Source organism: Psammomys obesus, unplaced genomic scaffold, assembly GCF_907164565.1.
Source record: "Psammomys obesus unplaced genomic scaffold, mPsaObe1.curated_primary_1811, whole genome shotgun sequence".
NCBI classification, from domain to species: Eukaryota; Metazoa; Chordata; class Mammalia; order Rodentia; family Muridae; genus Psammomys; species Psammomys obesus.
In genome coordinates this window covers 3,068,897-3,095,964 of record NW_026592890.1, presented here as the reverse complement: position 1 = coordinate 3,095,964, position 27,068 = coordinate 3,068,897, and the positions used below count along the sequence as shown (strand labels likewise).

The window sequence follows — 27,068 nt, the reverse complement described above, 5'->3', positions numbered from 1 at the left end:
TCTAATCACTCTTAAATAATTTTCAAATAGCAGAGAACATGTTTAAAATTAATTTCAACATAGTTGTTAGGTGATATGCTGCTGATGGCTCTAGCTCTTAGACTGTAGAATCTACAAAACAAAAACTTAAATATATTTTTTTCTCTCTTTTGCTACTATCTTGTACCTATGACCACAATGGACAAGGCTATTTAACTACTGACTTGGGGTGGGGTTGGTTTTTAAACAATAGGGATTTTACAGAAATATTATTGGACCATGGAAGGTTTCTGTATGAAACAAGGACTCCGGAGTGGGTTGATTCCTACAATGTACTAAAGCCATTGATTTTGCCAAGAAGGCAAGGCTCTGAGGATAGTAACTCTCAGCAGTGTGGTAGATTGTTAGCCATCATGCCTTTATAGCTAAATGAACAGGAGCAAGCATGTCACGCAAATTTATGTTGTGCATCTTCCTGACAATACAGTTTGGTCTCCTCCTCCCTCCGTTCTTGGATGTGGCCTCAATTCCCCGGTAACTGACCTTCTAAAGGATTTAAATCTCAGACTGGTACCAGGTGCTGCATTTTTATATCTTAAACATAATTCTAGAAAGCAGGTACCTGATGGTTAGTTCGATCCACTGTATTGGCCGTGGAGGGGTGCTCCCTAGTGTTCTGGCGGATTCGGGTGGAGTTCTGCTGTTCGATCGTGGAGGAGGTTGGGATGCAGAATTCTCTGAAGCATCGTTTGAAGTTTTCATCCAGGAACGCGTAAAGAACTGGGTTCAGGCAGCTGTTTGTGTAACCCAAAGCAATGCAGAAGTGCCAGGAAACCGTCTGAAAAGTGGTTTCTGGGATCGTGATCAGCGCTTTGATGATGACGTAGATGTGGATGGGGGTCCAGCAGACGATGAACACAGCCACGACCACCAGCACCATCCTGGTGATCCTGCGCAGGTTCCTGTCCTTTTCTTTGGAGCCCGACAGCATGCGGACGCTCTTGAGTCGTAAGATCATCAGTCCGTAACACACGGTGATGATGAGGACTGGCATGATGAAGGCGAAGATGAAGACACAGATTTTGAGCAGATTCTCCCAGTACCAGGTGGGGTGGGAGAACGTGAGGGTGCAATCTATGGACCCTGGAAGAAAAGAATTTTCAAGAAAAATAAGCGGCGGCATTTAGTTGTATCTTCCAGTACTGAAATTGCTCCTTTGCCTACTAATATCTTTGACCTGTGCCAGGCGAACATTGTTTCTTACAGTCTGGTACAGAAGGAATTAAAGAAATTAAGGAAGAAACCTATCCACTGATTTACAAAGAAGTCACTTTCTTTTTTTCTCTTCTTCTTCCTACATTTTCCATTTCTCTGCCTGCTTGAATCACATTAAGGTTTTTATGAAGTGAGAAGTTATGTACATTTCACAATGAATCAGACACCTTGTGAGATTTATGCTGTTATATAAAAGATGTAACCATTGTCCAAGGTTTCTAGGGACTTCTGCTAATGGACGCTTCCTCGGCACTTCTGGGTAGCAGCGGCTGTTACATCAGAAAAGGCAAATTTGTCAGTTAGACAATCACTGGAAACAAGCCTCAGTGAAACATTCTCTGGGCTTACGCTTTAATTACATTGGGGAAAGCTATGTTCCTATTTATTCAGCCCTTTGATGAAGTAAGTACAAAGGAATCAAGAATAAGTAGATTTTGATGTTATTAAAATACCTAGAAGGCTTCTAATTACAGGAAATTTTTTTCATTTCAAAAAACTTAAAGGCATTTTCTTGATTCAAAGTACAGTTTCACAATGGACTATGAATTCTGCTTGGCTCAGGACATCACCAACACTTCAGACTACAAGAAGCCCCACCCCTGCCTCAGGCCCATGTTAACCCTTACCATGCCTGTATTTTGTGGTTGCCATGAACATTACAGGCAGACCAATGGCGGAAGAGAGGATCCAGTTGCAGACATTGACAATTTTGGCGTTTCGGGGGGTTCGGAAATCCAGGGCCTTGACGGGGTGGCAGACAGCGATGTAGCGGTCCACGCTCATGGTGCAGAGGGTGAAGATGCTGGTGAACATGTTGTAATAATCTATGGAGATCACAACCTTGCAGAGAATCGTCCCGAAGGGCCACGTTCCCATCAGGTAGTTGACACTCTGAAAGGGCAGGGTACTGGTCGCTAAGGCATCTGCCAGGGCAAGGTTGAAAATGTAGATGTTGGTGGCAGTCTTCATTTTGGTGTATCTAGGAATCAGAAGAACAATGAGGGATTATTAGAGGTGAAAGACAAGTGGCATTCTCTTCAGGGAACGTCATGGCCAATGGAAGACCCTGAGAACAGATCCAGGACTCTTTCAACGTAATAGTTGATCTTTACAACTAAGTGTCCATGAGATAAATAGTGATTTTCCTAGTTACAAACTGTCTTTTCTATAAAAGTTATTGTAGGAAAACATGGCAGGTTTTTTTTTTTTTTTTGTGTGTGTGTGTGTGTGTGTGTGTGTGTGTGTGTGTTATTTATTTGGGACAAGATCTCATGTATACTAAATTGCCCTTGAACCTGCTATACAGCAAGGCTGGTCTTGAACTCTTGATTTTCCTATCTCTAATTTCCAAGTTTTTGTAACTTACATGTGTACTGCCATGCTTAGCTTGATATGTTTTTAGTGTGGCAGTCACTGTGACTGGTACAATTGGCATGAAGAATTACCAGATAGTGGATAACGATTCTAAACATATGAGAGAATATCTAAACATATGGATAAACTCAGGATTATTATGCACAATTGTAGCACAAGGACATGGGTTTCTCTACATGTGCATAGATATACCTCAGGCAAAATCCATGTGCCAGTCTCTATGCAGCATGAAAATGATTACTGGGATTGAACAGAACACATAAGGGACAAGGAAGCTGGAGAGCATTTCAGACACTCACATTTTGTCTAATCCTCAAGTAGGAAGATGGTGGTAGAACAAGAACTCCAGCCAAGGGGTAGAATTAAAATGGTACAATAATATTTTTGGCATGCTGAAGGATAAAATGCTACCAGGAAAAGACAGTTAGTACCAGGAGAAAGGAATACAGACAGAGGCCAGGGAGTGGAGAAGAGTGTGTGTTATGATGAACAAGCCCTCATCCAGTGACAGAGATTCAAGATTTACTTTATTTTATTTTTGCTTTATTTTTAAGGTCTCCATTGAGTTGTTACTGACATGTAAAAACGATACATAACTGAGTACAAGTTGGTAAGCTTTGACATATGTATATCAGTGAAATCACTGTCATCAGCGTCAGCGTTTGGTAAACCATTGCCTTTAGAGCCAGGTTTTCTGTGCTTCTTTTGTGACACCTGTCTGTCAGTGCGCATCCTTTGAGATGGACAGCTGTTGGGTGCTGCGGTGGCTGACTTGAACAGCTGCAAAAGAGACCTGCCAAATGTAGTACTTTCCTCGTCAGAAAGGATGCCAAACATTTCCCCCGGCAACTTCGTAAGCCTTGCCCCTTCCTTCCCAAAGCTGCCCTATCATTTCCCAAGCAACCCTGGTCTTGCTATGGTTTCTGTTACTACAGATCAATCTGCAGTTCTTAGTATTTTATGCAAATAATCATCCAGTAAATGCCCCTCTTCGTCTTGTTTCTCTCTGTGTAATTTTTTGGTGTCATCCACAGGGTTGCGCATCAAAACCCTTCCTCCTAAATTGCTAAGAAGGGTTTCATTGTGTGACTGTACCCCTATTTCTTCCTCCAGTCATTTACCAATAGGAAGTGATTGACATACAGTTTTTGGCTGCTGTCTATTAATCTATTATGAACATCCAAGTAAAAATAATGTGTGTTTTCCCCTCCTGGCTAAATATCTAGGAGTGTTGTTTGTCTTGAAAGCTTACAGAAAGTTGAATGCTGAGGTAGGAACGAGGCGCATAAACATATATAATAACAACTGTTAGATTGATGGGAGAGGAAGGGGAGGAGGTCCTTCCCTATCAGTGGACTAGGGAGGGGCACAGGAGGAGGAGAGGGAGGGTGGGTAGAACTGCGAAGAGATGAGAGAGGTCTACAGCCAGGATACAAAGTAGATAAGTTATGATAAATAATAAAAAATAAACAAATTTAAAAACAAAACAAAAAGTACGTTAGATCGATGGTGGGTGTACCTCCCATGCAGAGCTACCACAGTCTGTTTTCACGCTCAATATTTATGTGCTCACATTCTGTAATCGTGGCCCAGCTGTCCTCTGGAAAAGGACTCCTTTTCTATTCTCTATCTGAACTGTGCTGTGAAGTAGGCCCTGTTATTTGTTCAGGGCATGAAGATGTTAAGAGATGGGTGTCATAGGGAGCAGAGTCGGCCTCAGGTTTCAATAGAGCCTCTATGGTTTGGGTGTTTGTTTTATTTTATTTTATTTTTTGTGGTTCATGCATTTACAGTTTGGCCTCTGGTGTGATGATGTTTACTAGTGAGGGGGCTTTTAAGTGACAAGAGTAGCAGGAGGTCTTCAGGCTCTTGGTTGTGGTTTTGTCCTCAGAACCACAGGTCATTCTAACCCTGGTTAGTACTTGACAGAGGATTGCTATAAGAGGGCAACACTGAGCCCTCCTCTGCATCTTTCTGGGCCCTTCTGGCCTTTGGTACCTTCTTCTAGCATGAGTGGCTGTCATGACACCAGCCATGATGTCACGCTGAGAAGGGCTCTCAGAAGAGCTGCTGCTGTGACACTGGAGATTTCAGCCTCTGACAGTGTGCGCTGTATAAACCTCTTCTCCTTATATATCATCCACAGTTTTTCCATAACCGTGCAAAATGAGCTAATTAAAAAACTAGAGTGTTTTTTTTTTCATAGGAAGTTTTTTTGTTGTTTTCCCCAGAGCATATGAGTTTCTTCAGATGGGCTCAATCCTAACAGGTTTTATAGTCTATAGTTGTTGGGAAAACTCATTTGAAAAGCTCCCTGTCTGAGGAGTTTAAAGAGCATAAAAGAATGTAATATTTGAAGCAAGGTCTTTAAGATTTTTATTTACAGAAGACAGCCAGATCCTTTACATTTCAGTTTGTGCTTAGAGCTTTTGAGTCACATGAGGTTAGAAATCTAACTCATTCGGCCCCAAACAGCTGATTTCTGTGAGGTATGGTATTATAGAACCTTTGGCACAGGGGTTTAATTCAATGTTCCAAGACTGTTTAGGTCCCCGTGAACAGCAAGGGTCTGAAACTAGAATATTTCGTGGATATCACCAGGACCAACCAGCTGAGACCGTTTTCTGAGTTCCACCTTTAACACCTGATTCTTTCTTCAGACTATGCAGAGCAACTGGTGGATCTCAGATGTGAGGCTACCATGAGTCGCTTTAGAACTAAAAGGGGTTTAAGACGAAGGTAGAGACAGCCAGATAAATCAGTGTGGAGACAGATTAGTGTGATTCAGTAAAGACCATATATATATACCTGACAAGCCTTTCAACAGAAGCAAATGGGCAAAAATCAAATTGTAATAGCAATTTTAAGCTTTTAAAATCACTCACTTTGATGTTCAAGAAATTTAAACACTTTTGATGTTTTGATAAGTGGAAAGATTTTCCCCAAAGCAGAAAAAGATTTTTTTTTTTTTTTTTTTTTAGATAAGCTATCGATGACAGGCTTGTTATCCAAAGACATAGCTTATGACGTTAGTCACGCTCTAGAGAGGACCTTAAGGCAGTTTTTTGGACTCATTACACTCTCAGTTTTTTCTTTAAACTGATCTGTTCACCAGGTACTTAGAATGCATACATATTTCAGTTAAAAATCATTTTCTCCCTTAAAATGAGGTGTTTATGAAACAAAATTTGATTAGTGTTTATTGTGAAAGGAAAAGTGAGGGGAGGGCATATTAATATTTTCATTCTACAATGCATATCACAATATCATATTAAATACAGTTCATACATACACTATTACCTGTCAATTAAATAATACTAAACAAATATTAGCAAGATCTCTCCATTGGCATTTTATGGGAATATCACTATTTCTTTTTTCTTATTATGCCTGGAGATCCTTCTTCTGAAGTGAACCAGAATTTTGATCCATGCTCTACTCAAGCTTTGAGTCATATCAGTAGCTTTCTAAATATATGAAAAAGAATTACAGAGGCTGGAGTTTTGGTGAAGGCTTCGTCATTCTTCCATGGTCTTTCATCTGGAGAAATGGTCTGCTTAAGGAAGAGGCACTGCTACTCAGCAAACAAGCCTTTCGTTTTGTTCTGCTCTGACGTGGTGGTTATCACTGTTGTCATTTAAGAAAGTTAAATGAATTGTCAGAGAGCCAGTAGGAGCTGCAAGGTGCAAACAAATGAGAATTATCGAGCAGACATAGAAGCAGGCTGAAGGAGAGATTGTCTTTGCCATTCTGTTTGCTTGAATGGGTCTTGACAGAACCCTTAGATAGTAAATACAATCACTTCTCCATCCTTTTTTTTTTCAGTTTCTTACTGTGCGAAGTGAATTGAAGTAAAGTGAAAACAGTGAGGTGCCCAAAGCCAGAGTGGCATGTGGGCTGGAAGACCCTCTTCTGGACCCCAGGCCCTTCTAGGCGTTGACTGCATCTCCTTCTCTATTAGGCAGTGACCTAAGTACCTTCTATTTATCCCATTACAATTTTCATAATAAGTACTTAAAATATCTATTCTAGATGATCGATTGTGTTCTGTAAACTTAAAGGCATAACTGTGCAAAATCACTTTAAATATCATGTTCATTTTAGGATGTCAACGTTTGACCTACCAGAGTATCTGTATGAACCCAGGACTGGCTCTGGGATGAGGCATGACACAACTCTTTCACTGATATCTTCTCTGCCTTCACTGTCACATGTATATCTTTTGCTTATAAATGTCCACTCTTTGTATGTAGTTACAAAACAAACACTATTTGTTGCTACGTTCATTCTTTATGCCATTCACCCAATTATTGCTACTTTCTAAAACTTTATTGATTTTGGTTCACTAATGGTAAAAAAAAAAAAAAAAACAACTACAGTGAATCAACTACCTGCGTGGTGGTCTACCAGAGGCCTTAGCCAATCTTTCTATTTTACTTTTTGAGTTAATTCTTTGAATTGTGATGACTCTTAGTTCAGAAATAGAACTGATAGAGGAAGACCCAAAGCATGAAGCATGTATTTTTTTCAATGTGGTTTGATGCCTTTATACCATACCATGTCCTTCATGTGGCTTAACCCCTTCCCTCATTTTAGCTATTCACAGTAAAACCAATGAGATTTGTAGAAGAAGAGTCTCCTATCCTTGAGTCCTTTCTAACCTTTTCGGATTTTACCAATTTGAGTGAGGAAGGAAGAGATTTAGGTCAGCAAGGCATGGTATTGGAAACTTTTCCTTGTTTTGCCATGACCTTTGTGTCCATATCCCCACACAGAAATCTGTATTTTTTAATGGAGGAGGAAACCCTCTCTAAAGCACTATCTTTTGAGTCTCATGATGAATGAGGTAAATCAAATGAAATAAAGGTGCTTGTCTACTTGCAGATAATTATGCAAGTGGAGACTTTGTCAAATAAACACTTGCCTGAATTCTCCATTATTATCCATGTTTTGAGGTGTGTGTGAGAAGAGTAAGGAAATGAGTGAGAGAGGGAGAAAAATTCTATAATAACAAGCCCCAAAAGAAAACTCTTATTTTCCATAAATATAGAAAGAGGTCTTTGAAGTCATAGTTACATAGTTTGGTGGCGTTTTACCAACCTTGTTTTTGATGGTAATTTGGTGAAGTTATAATCAGCCAATATAAGTAGATGAATAGTGACACAGGGAAGGAAAGCAGGTAAAAATTATCTACCTTTCAGAAAACTCCAGCACAAGATGGGTGCACAGATGCTTGCTGAAAGGTGATGAATAAAAGAATGGGTGCACAGCTGTTTAATTCATTGTGATAAGAGCAAAGTTTGCTTAGTGATCCAGAAAATTTGAAGTAAAATCACAGGCGTGTATTTCTTTTTGTCTGGCTAATTTATTTTCAAAGTTGAAAGACATCAATTGCTTTTGTCACAGAAGTTTATGGAATAATACATCTGATGTAGAATATTGCAAGAGTGTATTGTTGAATAATACCCTGAGTTTAGGGAAAGGACCCAGGTAGAAAGAGCTGAGTGTTTGAGAGAGTCTTTCTGCCCCTTTCTCTAGACTGCACTAGGAACTGAAATGCATCTATTATGCCGTCCTGTGAGTCTTGCATATTTATGAGTGCGTTGCCAACAAGATTATAAAACACGTTGCCCCTGAGAATCTTTGTTCAGCTCAAACAAGGTAACCGTGGAAAACATTCTTATTTTCTTTGCAAAAGTTTATCTGCTTAGAATATCACTGAAATCAGTTTTCCCTGATGTGTGTGTGTGTGTGTGTGAGTGTGTGTGTGTGTGTGCGCGCGTGTGTGCATTTGCATGTACATGAACATCTTTGTGTGTGTGTATGCATGCTCGAATGTTATTCACAAAGACTTTTTTACTCTGAGGTCATTAAGATGACCTAAATAGTAACTCCAATAAATCATAAGATTTCACTGAGTCTGTTCACAGTTCCCCTCTGCCCACCTCTAACAGAGAAGGAATCAAGGCAGGGATGAGGCTTAGAGTTCTTCCACCCATCAGGCACTCAAAAGTGCTTATATTAGTGATACAAAAATAAGATCATCTTGTGATGAATCATTAGGTTTATTTCTTGGCTTCATTTTTATATCTCAAAGACCATTTAGTACTGATGGTGACGCTCTTTACTTTACATGACTGATAAAACCCCTGAAACATGCTGAGGATGCAGTTTAGAAGGGGTCCAGTTGACATCACACTCAGTGTAGTTTTAATTTACTTTGAATGTATTATTCTATTCATGGTTTTCTTTTTTTCCAATCATGTTGAAAAGAAGTCATTATCTTAAGAAATATAATTTTCATAGTTTACTTCCTTACAGATTTTTTCACTCTTCTTTCCTTTCTGCAAAATGTCTGTTTATTTAAAAACATGTATTGTATGTGGTACTTGGCAGCCTGTCCAGTTAAGGATGTGTGGGCAGTTAGTTCAACGGATACTGCCTTTCTTCCATCCCTCTGCTCACGTGTTTAATACATAGTGTTAGCTTTTTGGTATCTACCCAGGTCCAATTTCATGTGATTATTCCTGTTTGATGGGAACAGCGATTTTATTCATTTGCAAACATCAAGTATAACTTATTTTAACATTATTAAATGATTGCTTTTGGTGACTTTTTTTGGGTTGTGTGTTCCCACTTGTCTCCTTTGTGCTGTAACACTGCCATGCCTGAGCAATATGATGACTGAAGAGTGGAGGGAGATCTTTGAAGTCAATATACATCTCAGCCTGTCTGGGGTCATGGCAAAAACTATCCAGTTTTTAGTAAGTGTGGGGGGTGGGGTGGGCTTCACTAACACATGTGCTAGTGGCTACTAGCCTGATTTTGAGTGCCTGCCTTCCAACCCTCCGGAGAGTTGATCATCTTCCCGATGCTGCTAGCATTTCTGCCCTGCCCACTGTACTACTGCTTCTGGCCTGCTTTGGGACTAGAAGGCACACAAGTGTTAACTGACATAGTTGTCGACACTGTTTGGAACTCCTTTTCAGAATGTCATGATACTGGTGTTGCCTCTATAGCCTGGGACTTAAGTGGTCTATTCATCCAGGCTTTCAGTGTGTCAGGTTAGGAGAATAGTCTTTCCTTCAACTCCATGACTCAAACACTCTGTTTGCTCAGTTCTCTTATTCAACCCTTTCAAAAGAAGGAGACAAATTTTACTTATCTTATAGTATAAGGAAAATAAATGTATTTAGTTTCCCTTTATCTTCTTCTCTGTGAGATTTGGCTTCTGAATGGAAACCCACTTTAAGTCCCACAGCTCTGTTTTGTAAACTTTAAATAACTACTCTTCCTACAGAGAGGTCACCAGTTCAGGTTTGTGATAAGGTGGTCTAGTGTTTCAGTCTGGATTAGAAATAGGAAGATAGCAAGACAAAACTCAGTTGCATCCTCCACAAATGTATTTATCAGTAGCAAGGCCAGTGATATTTCTTCTTAATCTGCTAAATTAGTTTGTATTCCCACATGGCTTAAAATATTACCAGAGGAAACAGCAACACCTAGCAGGATTCCTTAAACTGCTGTATTTCCCAATTAGAATTTCTGTATTGTTTTCATAAGCTTATGTGTGTATTTTCATTGATATGCTGTTTATTTATGTTCTTTCAAAAATAATTCCTAAGGTATTCTGGAGATGGGTACCAACAATATAAATTTTTAGTAATTTATAGTGGACCATCTTGAAAACAAAAGTTTGAATTTACCTCAAACAGTATAGAAAATCAAATAAAGGCAAATGTTGTATTATTCATGGACTTGAGACTACATTTCAAATTTCTTTTTTTCTTTCTATTAATATTGTTATACTTTGTATCCTGGCTGTAGCCCTCTTCTTCATCTCCCTCCAGTACTATCTTCCATCCCTCTTCCTCCCCTGTTTCCCTACCTAATCAACTGATAGGGGAGGTCTTCCTCCCCTACTATCTGATCCTAGCCTATCAGGTCTCATCAGGACTCTCTGGATCCTTTTTCTCTGTGGGCTAATAAGGCTAACTCACCAGGGGGAGGTGATTAAAGAGCAGGCAACCAAGTTCATTCCAGTGACTGCCCTGCTCCCCTTACTAGGAAACCTCCATGGAGACTGAGCTGAAAGGTCATCCTGAGTGAGGTATCCCAGAAGCAGAAAGACACACATGGCATATAATCACTTATAAGTAGATATTAGATATATAATATAGGATAAATATACTAAATTCTATAGTCCTAAAGAAGCTAAACAAGAAGGAGGACCCTAGGGAAGATGCTTAATTCTAATTTAGAAGGGCAAACAGGGTAGACATTTGAAGTAGGAGAAGACAGGGACCAGGAGAGGAGCCTACCACAGAGGGCCTCTGAAAGACTCTACCCTGCACGGCATTGAAGCAGATGCTAAGGCTCATAGCCAAACTTTGGGCAGAGTGCAGGGAATCTTATGAAAGAAGGGGGAGAGAGAAAGACCTGGAGAGGACTGGAGCTCCACAAGGAGAGCAACAGAGCCAAAAGAATCTGGGCCCATGGGGGCCTGAAGAGACTGAAGAATCAACCAAGGACCATGAATGGAGAGGACCCAGATCCCTTGCTCATTTCAAATTTCTTATGCTTATACATAAAGCCATAGCTTCACTGAAAATGAATAATGCTTATCAGAGTTTCACCTGCTCTGTCTGTTGGTGTCACTATACTCCAGAGTTATCTGCCATCTGTACTCTCCTGACTATCCTGCTTTGCTCAGCCTCACTAGTGTGTGAATTTTCCTGCCTCTGAGGTTCTCATTCGTAGCTCTCATCACTTATGACAGTTTGGGTCATTTCATATTTCTGAGACTCCACTTCTATGGGAATAAAACATAGTTGCTATGTCATCTTAGCACTAAGCATCAATCCTCGTGTTTAAGTCCCCGTTTCTGCAGGAGAATAGTGACATAGTGTAGATGTGCAGTTGAGTAATATGAGAAACTCAAGCAGATCTAAGCAGTGTTCAGAGAAGTAGTTTAGTTGCAACCAGGGGAGTTCTCTGTGTGGAACAGAATTCCACAGGCCATCAACATCTTATGAAGATTCTCCATGATGCAACAAACCAAACCAAACCAATGGACCAACCAACCAACCAACCAACCAACCAACCAACCAACCAACCCACCCACCCACCACCACCACCAATAACAAACCAACAAGCAAAAATAAGTTGACTTTACAAGTGTATTTATAACAGAAAAAACAGAATTTTCTCACAACAGAGAAATGCAAAACATATAAACAACATTGCTTCTCAGGCAGATGACCCCAGTCCTTATCTTTTTTAAATTTTTAAAAATTTATTTATTGTTTTATTAATCCCAGTTTATTTATTTTGTATCCCAGCTGTAGCCCCTTCCCTCATCCCCTCCCACTCCACTCTCCCTACCTCTTACCTCCATGCTCCTCCCCTAGTCCATGGATAGGGGAGGTCCTCCTCCCCTTCCATCTGATCCTAGTCTATCAGTTTTCATCAGGACCCAGTCTTTATCTTAACTTACTTCTCTAGGTATACAGTTATTGATGCCTGTTTATCAAGTTACCTTTGAGCGTCCATTTAGACAAACTCCTTTTCTCTTGCAATAACCAACTCCAAATCTCTGTGACATTTCCCTATTATATATACAATAGTAATAATACATAGATATATATTAACTTGTATATATAGTATATATAACCACTGACACATCCCTGCTGGACTAGTATACTCTGATTGTGGAGTGCACTTGGACATAGTAATGTAAATCAGGAGGTTGTACCATCACCAGGAGGCGAAAGAAAATCAGAGAGAGAGAGAGAGGTAGAGAGAGGCATTAGAAATTCTCCAGTGATGTGAGCAGATGAGAACAGCCCATTTGGGGAGATCACTATGGTTGTAGCAGCTACTGTACCTCCAGTATTCTGGAACACGGGCTCAGCAATATCTGTGCAATAGGAAACACCCATTGCCTCTGGATCCAGGCAGCAGTGGGAATGAGCGCTTCGCTCCATCTCACCGTGTTCTCAGCACTGCCTCCCTTTTCAGAGCCTCTGGCCATGCACTCTGCCTATAGCTAGATCTTTACTGAGCTCTAGGTTGTCTCTACCTATGAGATACATCTCACTTTTTTCAAATCCCGTCCCCAAACAAACAAACAAACAAAAACTAGAACAACAACAACAACAAAAACCCTAGCAATTCTTCATGTGTCCCCTGGATAAGGGACCGTTGGAGCCTGTTATCTGAGCTCTGTATCTGCTTTCTCTTTGTCTATTCTACCCTTTTCAACACCCAACCCTCCAGTGATGTCACGAGACAAAATCCCCAAACTTTAATTCTAGATGCTCTCATAGTGAAGAGCCACTTAGTTGTAATCAACTGATTTAGATTTATAATGGGTACTTCTTTATTTTCTAGGGATAGCTTACATTTTATGGTGAGTATGTAGGGTTCTCTGGGTTAGTCTTAGGTATTAGGCTTTAAAAGTAGTAGTGGTAATAATGTCCTGGATGCCTGAACCTGTACCAAGAGCAAGCCTAAACCCATTAAAGGGCTATGAACCGATGGACCAGTGAGTAGGAGAAACTTTTTTGATTCTGTTAAGTTCCTTTAATTTTCATTCTTTATCAGCTTAGAAGTTAACACCCCAGTGTAGCATTATAGGGACATTGTGTTTAAAATTAGGACCCTTAGGTTTGAGCACCTTGTCTGTGACCTTAGCCAGGTGAGTGGGCCGCAATTTCCCATTATACAGAGGAAGACAATGCAGCCAGTCCTGAGGAGACCTGATAGGCTAGGGTCAGATGGAAGGGGTGGACTGGGGGAGGGGCATGGGAGGAGAAGAAAGAGGGAGGGCAGGATTTGGGGCGAGATGAGGGAAGGGGCTACAGCTGGATACAAAGTGAATAAATTGTAATAAATAAAAAGAAAGAAAGAAAAAAAGAGTTCATTCCTTTACCAATAAAGATGACTGCTGAACCGAAGTGAATGATGACGCAGACACATGCCACTTCTTTGCACTGCAGTGACAGCCAGCAGGAGGGGTCCATTTACCGAGAGTTAGGCAGGATTTTAAGAAGTTTCCCTGAATCTTTCTCATCTTTATAACAAATCTATAAGATGCATATCATTATTTCCTGGAAAATGAATAAGCTAGCATTTCTGGAGGCTGAACAACTCTTTCAGGAATAACAGACACCAGGAATCTGAGCAGATGGCTGAGTAGGAGGCACTGAGAACCTGTCTCCCCCACCGAGCTAGGCTTGCACTGGCAGAATCTGCCCGATGTAAATATTTTGGAACTTTGGAATACATTGAAGACTTGCAACTTCCATAGGAACATTTGGACAGTTAACTGCAGCTAATTTTGGTCAATTTTCACTTGTCAACTGGCTAATTTCTACCCTCAGCCCGGTGGCAAGCCATACCTGAACTGCAAGAACAATTTGCACAGTGCGTAAGCTCCAAGTAAGGTAGACAGTAAGAGCCCTATCTTACATACATTAGTGTGTTTGTGTGTGTGTATTCTGGTCACACAGGTGTAGATACAGAGGCATGGAGTATTGTTAAAGTCTATTCAATGGTGCAGATCCCTTCTCCTACAGTTGGAGATTATAAAGGCCCTGGGATTTCCCCTCTAATTTTTTATTAAAAAAAATAAAAACAAACTACCGTTCTTTTGGAAGACAGACATGGAAGATTAAGAGAGCCAACTGAAAGTGCATATATAAGAAAAAAGAGAAAGTGACTATTTATGTCCAGTGAAAAGTACAGGCTCAGAAAATTTAGGAAAGATCATAAATTTTCATCTCTGGCTGATGCCTGAAACAGATAATGATCTACATGATCAAACAAACAAACAAATGAAAATCCATAAACTTCAGAGGAAGGAGAGGATTAGGTTCTCAGATTTAACAATGTTATTGTAGTTAAGGTAGATTTTTGCCAAAAATACCACAAGGCATGGCACAGGGAAGTAGCAACTAGTTAGAAGGAGAAGAACAACAGTAGGGAGGGAAATAAGGCAGAAGCTGTCTCTGAAAGAGAGAAGATAACAGACGGAGTAGGAAAAAGAACAACCTTTAAGCAAGCGTTAAACATGGTCCACAAGGTAACAGAAGAAGAGGGAGGGAGGGCAGGATTGGGAGGGAACGAGGGAGGGGGCTATAGCTGGATACAAAGTGAATAAATTGTAATAAATTAAAAATTTAAAAAAGAACAAATGAGAGAGACAGAAATGCTGGTTAGAGGTGGGTAAGCTAAAGCGAACTAAAGGGAAATTGTAGAGCTGAAGGTGATGACAACTGAAATGAAAAATTAACAAGAGAGATTTTGGAGCAGACTTAAATGCATAGAAGAATCAATGAGCTGAGGGTCATCCAAGTTGAAAGTATTGAATCTGGAGGAATGAAGATAAAAGAACATAGCCTAATGGATGAGTGGAAAAACACAAAGAGGACTAAGACATAAACTAGAATGAGAGAAGAGAGAGTGTGAGACAATGCCAGACACTCTTCAAGTTGGATGGATGATGCAAGCATGCAAGCATGCAAGAAGCTGATGACTCCTAGGTGAGACAGAGTCTGAGACCTAATTTGAGTGGATGTGCCAAAAGACACAGAGAATCTTAAAAGCAGCAGGCTTATTACAGGTGAGGAATGTTGGAAGCTGGCAGGCACCCAGAGGATTAGTATACTTAAAGTGGCCCAAGAAAAAACATTATCATGTAAGAATATGTTGACAAAATTTCTTCAAATGCAAGGGAGAAACTAAGACATATCTAGATAGACAAAAACTGATGAAATTTGCTAAACCATGTTCATTTCAAGACATCCGAAAAGCAATCTTACAGGCTAAAATAAAAACAGTTGACAATAACTTAAGGTCACATGAGGATAAGATCCCACTAAGCAGAAAATAAACGGGCAGTTATAAAAGCTAGCACTGTTATACTAGTGGTTTGTAGCTACCATCTTCTGTTTTCTACATGAATCATGTAGCTGATCAGTGAAAAGATCCGTCTAAAAGGTAGTATTTCTCCAACTTTCCTTTGAAAGTCCACCCTTTGTTTTCTACATCAGATACTAATGCATTAAACACACTCACCCACCACCACCACCACCACCACCACCACCACCACCTCCACCAGGAAGCAGGAATTATGTCCAGATCTCTAACGGACAAACAATGAGAGATGAAGTCACTAATCACCAAACTCCTCAAATAAATAAAGCTGCTGGATAACGAACATCTAAAACAGACCCGCTGTCGATCATGAAGGTGTTTAAAGTAGTGAAGAGTAGTGAAGAAAGCAAACATCTTGTTCATTCCAAGAGGCTAGTGATGATTTGACATGAAGCCTCAAGGATCACTGTCAGCAATAAAATCTGTATCAATGTACAGATAAACCTAAAAAACACTGAGGTAAAAAGGCCTGAACAGAACACTGTCAAACAGGAGTTGCAGTGTATTAAAAGGCTCGTAAGTCTGGGGAATCTGATTCCCTCTTCTGGCATCTATGAGCACACGCACATACATGCACATAAAAACAAATAACAAAATAAATATTTAAAAAGAATTAAAACAGGGTTGGCAAAATGGCTCAGTATATAAAAAGCACTCATTGTTTTTCAAGCCTGAGGACTTGAATTTGATCCCCATGACCTAGGATGCAGGAAGAATTAACTCCTGAAAATTTTCCTCTTACCTCAACAAGTGCTGTGACACATGCACAGGCACACGCACACGCACACGTTAACACCTCTAATAATAAAATTAAAAAATAATTAAAATGATAAATGTTTATATCATGTCAGGATTCCTACAAAAGAAAAAATTGAATCAGAGTAAAAGGAATAACGGAGACAATCTTTATTCGCGTCTGTATGTTACATCTGGCCTGTCAGCTCTACACTTCACTGCTAGAGCAGACATACCCTAAACACAAACTATCTGCATGATAACCGGCTTTACTAAGTTAGGTAAGGCTCACAAACATTTCAACCCATGTTTTCACAAATAGATGCTCACAAAATTCCTGGTAGCAGCCAAGACCCCTATGAATCTTACCCATATTTTAAATACCACTGAGATACCTGACAAATTTCAGATAAGAAACTATTTAGCACTGTAGTTAGAAATACGTTGAAGTTCCTTGATATGCAAATAAAAGATAGGAATAATTACAATTTACTTCCTTTGTTGCCTGGCGCTTATAATCATGGAATTTGGAGTGTTTCAATTGTCTCAGAATTATAACAACATAAAATGTTAAATAATAGCGCAAAACGTTGGAACTATATACCAGATTCCAGAATGTGAGCGATTAAATGTGGAGGAAAAATAGAGAGAGAAACTGTTCTGATGGTCGCTAAATTTTTAAGAGTAATTTGATTAATGCTTGTGGCAATTTAACTTGAAATCTCATTTGTCAAAACTGTAGCTGCTCGGGACTGGAGAGATGGCTTAGAGGTGAAGAGCACTGGCTGCTCTTCCAGAGGTCCTGAGTTCAATTCCCAGCAGCCACATGTTGGCTCACAACCATCTATAATGAGATCCGGTGCCCTCTTCTGGCATGCAGATATAAATATGGGCACAACACTGCATACATAATAAATAAATCTTTAAAATAATAATTAAAAAAAACCTGTAGCTGCTCATTTCTTTCTCACCATTTCGGTGTACCCAGAAACCTGCTGCTACCTAAGTAGTTTAACATTTCATTAGTGTCTGCAATAGTAGCTCTTAAGGCCAATAGAAAGGAAAATAAAGGCAATGCAATTTAGCAACCTGGGACCCTGCTTTACATAAATTGCATATTTATGATAACTGGTTTCCATCCAATAATTATATAATTTTTTTGAACTTAAATATCCTGTCGACCTGGAAACAGAAAGCAGCTTATTGGAGCTTTTTTTCTTTTAAGTATGTTCTCGCAGAAAAATTTTGGAAGGTATTTTCCTTCCCCTGTGGAGAATTCAATAGCATTTGTTAGGGGAAAATATGATTCATGAATAAACCAGTAATTTGGCAAAGCAAGGGAGTACCATTAGTTTTTAAAGGCTGGAACTTCAGTCTTACGGTGTGGCAGTGTTATTAAACCATACAGGGCTGGCTTCAACTTGGAATGGACTCATTTGGAACCAGCAATGTTTCAGTCACAAAAAAGGAATGCAGCTAAAATGGTTTTAATAGGAAAACTCCAAGCACAAAGATGATTTATGTTTTCCTGAGACAGCTCTCTGTGCAGGATTGTATTGCTTTTGGGAGTCATTTACTATTTTTGAAAGTTCTCCTTTTAGTTTTGTATTGGCAACTGTTTTTTCTTTTTCTTTTCTTTTTAATGTATATGAAAGATTTATTTATTTTATGTATACACCTGTCAGAAGAGGGAATCAGTTCACATTATAGATGGTTGTGAGCCACCATGTGGGTGCTGGGAATTGAACTCATGACCTTTGGAAGAACAGACAGTACTCTTTTTTTTTTAATTTTAAATTTTATTAATTACACTTTATTCACTTTGTATACCTCCATAAACCCCTCCCTCCTCCCCTCCTAATCCCCCTTCCCTCCCCCTTCTCCACCCATGCCCCTCCCCAAGTCTACTGATGGGAGAGGTCTTCCTCTCCTTCCTTCTGATCCTAGTCTATCAGATCTCATCAATAGTGGCTGCATTGTCATCTTCTGTGGCTTGGGAAGGCTGCTCCCCCCTCAGGGGGAGGTGATAAAAGAGTAGGTCAATCAGATTATCAGACAGTGCTCTTAACCACTGAGCCATCTCTCCAGCCCCCACAACTGTTTTTTCTTATCATATGGCTTATTAAAAAAATCTGATGAGCTTAGAAATATATCTGTACACAAAATACACATATGTATGATATATGTATATGAGTTTGAAAATATGTATATATGTACATAATAGATATACATGTATATATACATAATATATGTATATCACACACACACACACACACACACATATATATATATATATATATATATATACATACTACAATATAAATCACTATCAGTGTATATGGGCAACTTTGAGAACAGTTTGGTGTATTTAGTATTCTTACTTTGTGATCAAAATGTTATATTTCAAAGTTCCTCGAGGCTAAAAATAAAAATGTATTAGACTATCTCTCTCTCTCTCTCTATATATATATATATATATATATATATACAATTAATGGACTTTATGCTTTACGGCAGCTTGACACCCAAATTTGTATTAAATTTTCATAAAATACACATTTTTGTCATTACTTTGTTCTTCTATATCAAATATTCCCTTAGTGCTTAACACTGCAGTATACATTCATGTAACACAGTCTCACATTTCTTTTTGGCAAGTGTGGATTCCCAATAAGCCACATCTGTCTGGTCTTGGAGAAACCTTCAAGAACCAAGTTGTTTTAAAGTGGAAGGATAGATATGAGGGCAAAGTGAATGTGGGAGGGATCTGTGTCAATGTTGAGAGGATAATGGCTTAGCATTTAAGTGGCTAGGATGTAACAGTTATTACAAATGTGTTTGATCAGATGAGAACAGCCAAGAAAATGATAGAGATGTATCAAGGGTTATTTTCTTGGCCTATTTGCTAAGCTTTTTGTCTCTGATGGTGATAAGAAGCCATTAGTTCAGGGTTAACCTAAACTGAACTATTTATTGCTTTTTTTCCCAGAAATAAATGTTAGTCAAATTCCTCTAGCAGCCTGTGATTACATTTTCTGAAATCAAACATAAACCTCTGTTAGATGCATTGGGATCCACAAATTTTATTACTCAACTTTACAGCTATGGAAATGTAGTAATTCTGTGGCCATTTCATTTCCTGTTCTGTGAAGTAGCACTTTCGTTACTGTCCCAAGCTTTGCATGTCAGGCATCTGTGAAGTGCTGGGTGTTCAGTAGACGTCCTGACATCTGACACATTCCAGAAACTCCTGTGTGATGCATCTCTCAGCCAGTGTAAGTGCCTTATTTATGCATTTCCTTGTGGTATCCTCCTGCTTCCTGTGGAGGAAGTCCTGTCACGGTGGAGGAAGCCTCTGCCACTCACTTTGTCCAGTGAGGCTCATCTTCATCGGGTGTTCAGCTGGCAAATTCACATCTAAGAGCAGTTATGAAGAGGCTCAGTTTTTAATACTGTTCATGAACAACTCTACCAGCCATTGAAGAAGAGGAGGAGAATGAGATGGAGGAGGAGGAGGAGGGAGAGGGGGAAGAGATTTCTAGATAGAAGCAAGAAAGAGATGGGTGATCTGAGGTAGTCTTGGCATTTGCTTACTCTACCCAGGCTCTCTGGGCCCACACAGGCATGCCTGTGACCTAGACTTAGCCATGATGACAGATAACCTACTCATAGTCTCACCATCTGGTATTTCAGTCTGGAGACACAGAGTAGAATGACTTATCTTTTTATTTAATTAGGTGGATGCTTTAGAAAAAATCCTTGAGTGAAGTTGCTGCTCTTCATGAGAATAGATTTACTTTCTTTAGATACTTGCGGATTTGATTTTTCCAGATTCAATTCTCTTAGTCACCATGGCTTCTACAGGCTCCTCCATGGGAATCCTTGGACAATGATGTGCCAGCACGAAAAGGCAAAGACTCCAGAGATCAACATCCTACTTTCAATATAAATGTGGCAAAAAAAATCTTTCCAAACCAAACCCTGGCAAGTCCTTTTATAATAATTTTACCTTACAAATATTTGTTATTTTTAAGTATTTGTATGCATGTGTATCTGTGTGTGTGTGGAAGGGTACATGGGAATGGAAGAGGCCCAAACAGGCCCATTATGTCAGATATTCTAGAGCTGGAGTTACAGGAAGTTTCTGTAACAGCCCATGCTGGCACGGGCTCTGGGAACCCAACTTGGTACTCAGAGCAATATGTACCCTTAACCACCGAGCCATCTCTTCACTATTCCTTTAGAGAATTCCAATTTTCCTTAAGTCATTAGCTCCCAAGGAGTAGCCCTCTAAACACTGTTCCATTCTTTTCATTTTATTCTTTTCATTGATGGTGCTGGACTTGAACCCAGGGCCTCATAGTTGCCTGCCAAGCTTCCTACTACTGAGTTGTATTCTCAGACTGGCTTTGTTAGTTTCAGAAACCAGAAACAGGACATGGAAGAGCAAAGGATTAAAAATGATTGCAACATTAACATAATAAGATCTGGTCCATAATATATATATGTAAATGGATAGGCATGTGGGTACACTGTAACATGAATAAAAATGAACAAGAAAAGCTAATTATAAGACAATGAAGAAGGGCTGAGTGCAGGTAATGGACCCAAGTTGTGAGACAGGAGAGTAAGCTAATTGGTACCCTAGTTCTAGTACTTTGGTGGGGGTGAGGAATGGTAGATATTTACATAAATATATATTTGATATTAAAATGTAACTTTTAATGTGAAGTTATACATCTTCCATTTTTAATGTCAGTTCTAACTGTATAGAAGTTATTTAGTTGTATAGACTATTTTAGTGATTAGGTTAATATAACTTCTGGTTAATAATGGTGTGTAATGTTTTTATTTGCTTGAAAGTTTTCATTTTAACTGATATAAAATTAAATAAAATATTACAATAAATTAGTGTACTGGGAGTGTTTAGCTGCCTTACATCCCATGGCCTATTTGGTTTTAAATACAAGAGTGAAAAGATACAAAAGGCAGTTTTTATCCTTCAGAAACTTGTTTTCACAAGTTGGACATAATCTTGTGTACGTGTGAGAGAGAGGGAGAGAGAAAGACAGAGAGAAAGACAGAAACAGAGAGACAGAGGGAGACAGAAACAAAGAGAAAAGGAGACAGAAACAGAGACAGACACACCACACACACACACAGAAAGAGAGAACACTTAAATGGAACTGTGGAAGAGCCATAATTCTTGGTTGAGCCTGGCACTGTGATGGTCTCCTGCTCACTTATTCACAGGAATATTAGCTCTGCTGGTCACAGGTCTGACATGCTGGTAGCACTAGTGTATGGCAGCATCTTTGGATCATAACTGAGCTTCACAAGTATAAGTCTACAAACCATTAATCAATTCTATTTTTCCAAGCTGAAAGGCAGACTCGGGGAACTAGACCCAGATAGCCCGAGATAAACGTGTCACTGAAAAGGTCTCAGCTTGACAAAAAGTCAAGCCTGGGAATACAGACTCTAAAAGGAGCCAGCCTGCCTATTTGCTTCATTCTTATTTCTGTGAAGCAGTGTCTACCAGTAATAGTCACGAACAGGTTGTTACTTAGGGAATATTCTGGGAAGACATAGAAATGAAGAGGATATACCAGGCAGCCATCCAAACGAGCCCTCAACAACTGGCTCGCACATCCATTCTCAGTGCAATCAAATGGAACAGTTTTAAAAAATGAAAAGCTAAGTGTCGTATAGATTTTTGCTCAAATATTAGTTCTTTCAAGTTTTTAGCCAGATAAATCTGGACTTAATAAGTTTATCACTTGTGAAATTTGGAAAATGTTAGTACTTTCCTTAATCAGTTGATGTAAGGCTGGGAATGTTTAAAACAGTAGTGCAATTTAGGTTTGCCAGTTGGGAATCTAGGATATGGTAACTTCCAGAAAGTGCTAATAAAGGGCATTGGTGATGATGATGGTAACCATGGGATATGGTTTTATTGAGGGGGACATTATTCTGGAGGACACATTTCTAGGGACCACATGTTCTGTTTTGTTTACATTTCTTTTTCTGGACTTGTATTTATGTTTACTTTGTATTCACTAATGTACTACTTTTCACTGTCCTGACATGTTTTGTAGGTGTTGCTCATTTGCACTAAAGATAACATGTATCCTGTCCCATGATTGTTCTAAAACCAACTGTTGTTCTAAAATGTTTCAGTTTTTCAATTCTATGACTATCTATTTAAACTGGAATGCTAATCAACATATTTTATTTTGTGTATAAACTTCACATCAAAAAACCATAGAGGAGAAAATGTAACAGGTGCAATGGAGCACATTGGTTTTGCCATTGTATCAGAGTCAGAGAGTCTTTATGTCAAATGCATTTTGAAGGTGTTTGAAAGCAGGGAAAAGACACGTTCATTCTTTCCTTTACCTGCTATCATTTGGAACTTGTAAACTGTGGAGTGAACTTTTGAGACTGTACTTTTGAGAAAAAAAAAAAAAAAGGTTGCTATTTAGTTTGGCCACTCAGAGCGAAGTCTGGTACATCAGAGAGTGCTTGGTTCTTAATGCTCAACAAACAGAAACTATGTTTAATCTTCTTTAATATCACTTTGTGTATTAGTTGATTTTTTGTTGCTGTGATAAAATACCATGGCCAAGGCAACTTACAGAAGAAAGACTTTATTAGAGGGCTTATGGTTCCAGAGTGAGTGACCTGGGAGAGCAGTAACCATGGAAGCTGGAGAGGATGCTGTTGAACCTCAAAGCTTGCCTTCAGTACCTCGCCTTCAGTAAAATTCACCTGAAGAGTGCAATCAGCTAGGGACAAAGTGTTCAAATGTTTGAGCCTATGGGGATGGGGCAGTCTTATTTAAACCACCACATTTTGGTAAACAATTTCTACCTAGTGTGGTCTCACACAGTAGTAATACCAGGATGTGGGAAAGAGTGGAAGAAGGGCCAGGAGTTAAAGTCATCTTTGAACTCTAAAGAGAATTGGAGCCAGCCTGGGCTATATGAAAGCCTGTCTCATTTTCTTCCCTGATTATACTTAACATTTTGTGACAACTCCATTGTTCAATATAATGAAGACTTTAAAATCCATATAATTTTAAGGTCCTAACTTTAATTCTTAGATATATGACTAATTTTTACAAAGGTTTAATTGACTTTCTTTTTCACCAGAAGGGAAAAAATAATAGAGCTTTCTTTATTAGTGCTGCCTGCTTTTAATACAGTCACTTATTTTAGCAACCTTAGGAAGCAAACTCATGTTTAATTTCGCTCAATCCATGTGCTTTTCTTTCCAGGGCGGATGGGGGATGAATAAGAATGAAATAACGTCAGTAATAATTTCCTTTATTCTTCTTGGCAAGCACAATCAGGCGCTGCTGCTCAGGTTGTACTGCTGGCAGCATTTTTCAATTAACATTTAATTTTCCCCCACAGAAAGTTCAACACCTCACTGGCACAGAACCCAGTGTTTCAGCGGAAGAATGTTGAGAAACAAAGAAAGCCTTCCTTTCTGTTGCTCTACTCTTCCTCAAAAAGTCTTAGTTCTGAGAAAGCACAGTATTATCCATACTAAATCTAGCACTTGCTTTATTTGTAGAGTTTGCTGTCTTGATTTTGGCAGTTGATAGACATTGTTTTCAAGTTCTGGAAAAATCCACTATCCATCATTATTTATTTGGAATAAACAGAGGTGGAGTTACAGAACCTCCTCTACCTCTTAGAAGCACTCCATCTTCTGACTTATTTCACTTAGACAAGAGGGTCAGACTCAATAAGAGTCAGGGTGACTCTCCATTGGAAAAAAAAGTTTTAATGCCTGCATTCCCAAAGCTAAAGTACAGACAGAGCTGTGGATATAAGTAATTTTTTCTGACTCAGATGAGCTCTTATTTGGGTCAGTAGTTTCATCCTCTGCTATCAGGACTCGCCTTTTATTTCCACAGAAATTTAAAGGTGACGTATTTAAGTATCAATTTAGCTAATCTTGGTATTTTTGGAAGCAGTGTCTCAATCTAGCGTGGCTTTGAATCCATGGCATATGTTGTTCAAATTTTTGGTTTGTATTCCCCTCTCTGAATTTATTAAACAAGATGAAAAGATTCATCATCAGGGAAACAAATGCATTATCTACCTGCAGAATTTCTTCTCACCAGTAGGGTGGGCTCAGAGTGGCCCAGTGCCTTGAGAAATAGTTAGTAGGAACAACAAGAAGGCTGACCAGTGACATCCATGTGGTGCTTGCTGTGTTTCTGTAGACTGAAAGGATAATCTACAGACAAACATATTTGAATGGATAAAAGTTGTGATCTAGTGCAAACAAAGGCTCTGGATTTTTGTCACTGCTGACAACTATGACCTGCATCCTGTGGTGTTAAATGTGAAGAAGTTGGAAGCAATCAACAAATCTTTCCTCTCTTGCAGAGCACTTCAGAGTGAGCAAAGATATCTACTACAGCAACCGAGTTAGATCTGAAATCCATGTGAGACTGAATATGGTTAGTGTTCTTTCCAGAGGACTAACTAGTAAGAGTCAAGTAGTTGAGAAACTGGCATTTGCATTTTATCACAGGCAGAGAGTCAAACATGTCCCTTTGCTCGAGGTTTAGCACTCTATCTACCATATCTGCTTTGAAGAGAGCCACCAGGCCACATTTGAGGAAAAATTTTAAATGCCTTGGGCTTCAGCTCACCTGGAGATTAACCAACTGGTTGCACTATACACATTGCCCTAGGGAGTTGAGATCTTTTTGACCTCAGTTTCTCATTTGCAAGATCAGCGGGATGAACCAGCTGGAGCTGCAGGAGCTTTGGTGCACATCAGAAGCGCAGTTCTCAGTTCTGGAGACTGCGGATTATTTAACCCTCTGTGGGCAGGGCACTCTTCTCCTGATTCCTCTCCCCCTCCCCCTCCTCCTCCTCCTCTTCCTCCTTCTTCTTTTCCAAGAGAACTTCTTAGGTATTGTTAATTTTCAACCAAGAGTGAGAACCATTGTTGGAAGACCTGGAAAGCTTCTCCTATGTGCTTAATAGTGCTATGAGGTTTTGTGCAATGGGGATAGTGTTCCATGGTTAGTTAAAGGGAAATATCAAATTTTACTATCTTTTCTATATAGAATGGGTTCCTTGCTCGAACTTAGATCCAGTTTTCACTTAGGAACAGCTAAGTGAAGGAACAGCTAAGTGAGAAAGAAAATTTGTTTTTAGTGGAATTTATTCACTCAGTTACAATCCTGCTGAAACAGCTCTCTACAGATTTCATCCTGGTAGTCATCTAAGCTAAAGAACTGCTCTATCCACAAGGAGATGCCTGCTGGGCACTACTGATCAAAGGATCAATCATTTATGTGTGAATGGACGAAACTGCCAACGTCTACTGTCCTCAGTCTACTTTGTGAGGAAGCCTAACTTATTTCAGGTGCTGCCAGGAAGATGGTAGAGACACCAAGGAACTCTCCTAGCTTAAGGAAATGGCTAGTCCCATTCTTCTCTATTTATTGACTAATGCTTACTTGCTACAGTTTCTATAACCTTCTTTTTTGTAGTATGAATATTCATATTAATGAAACTAAATATACAAGAATCTTTATATTTTCATTTTTTATAAATCAATTTATTTTTATTATTTACAGTTTATTCACTCTGTGTTCTGGCTCTAGCCCCCGCAGTTTTCATTTTTAATTGTATATTCCTGTGTGTGTCGGTGTGTTTGCACAGGAGACATGTATGCCAATGCCTACTCATGCAGTCCAGAAGAGAATATTAGGTCTGCTGACTGGAGTTACAGCTGATTATGAAGAACTGATTTGAGGTGCTGGAACCTAAATCTGGACTTTTAGAAGAACAAGAAGTGCTTTTAACCTGTGGGGTATCTCTCCAGTCTCCCAGCTTTTGCTTTAAGACATCTGCATCCCTTATACGGAGATAGAGTGGTATGGTTATTGGTCTCAGATTCTAAAATACTAAATAAAATTTCAGAAACTAAGGAATAAATACTAACTGAAAGTATAGAAAACAAGTGTAAATTCTGAGTAGAACGAAACATGTATATGTTTAAGTTATGTGAAACTGTAATTAAAGAACAATTTGAAAAGGTATATTTTTCAAAATACAGAAGAAAATTTGCATGTGATTTATTTGTTCATGTAATTTTGTTCTTATTATACTACCACTGTGCACTTAAAAATTCAAAAAACCTAGTCAACAAATCAAGCTGTAGGAATGTGCGGAGCCTGTATAGTAAATACATGCTTTCTGTTTCCTAAAAGAAAAAAAAAATCCATTATGAGACAAGCACAAGCGTGATACTACTTAAAAAGAAAGTGATCAGTGGCTGTGAGAAAGGAACAGAAGAGGGTAAGGGGCATATGATGGACATGTATTGTAGAAGATGTCCTTTTATGTGTGAACAATATATGCAAAAATTGAGGGAAGTGGGACTTATATATCTACCAATAATTAAGTAAATAAATTGTCAAAAACCCAAGTGACATCTAGAAGCTGCCAATCGTATGTGGTGGGGTTCAGCATGGCTGGTAGAAGTGGCTATGAGGATAGATTTTATGTGTGCTAAGAAGTTAACATAAATTCACACATGACAATTTCATTTATTTCCCAAAGCCTTTGAGTGATTGAAGGTGAAAATGCTCTGCAAAAGCCTAGAAAATTGCCTGGAATCAAGATGAGCACAAAGAATATTTAAGAGAGGGAAACTTTTGAAGTCATCTTTTGTTAGCACTCACCCTTAATCACTGGCTAAGGGTGATCAGGAATGTTGGCCATCAT

At 39.1% G+C, this 27,068-nt stretch overlaps 1 protein-coding gene across 4 annotated transcripts in view; it reads right to left on the bottom strand.

The window, feature by feature from the left end:
• Oprm1 (opioid receptor mu 1) overlaps positions 1-27,068 on the bottom strand; it is a 50,273-nt gene that overhangs the window by 17,062 nt on the left and 6,143 nt on the right. For 3 of the 4 annotated variants that reach the window (XM_055615843.1, XM_055615845.1, XM_055615844.1), the window contains exons 2-3: positions 1,881-2,233; positions 602-1,122 (exon numbers count right to left, since the gene is read on the bottom strand). In XM_055615843.1, the coding sequence (XP_055471818.1) occupies positions 602-1,122; positions 1,881-2,233 (874 nt within the window). Of the gene's footprint in view, positions 1-601; positions 1,123-1,880; positions 2,234-27,068 lie in introns of those variants that run through there. The other variant, XM_055615846.1, reaches the window with a different exon arrangement.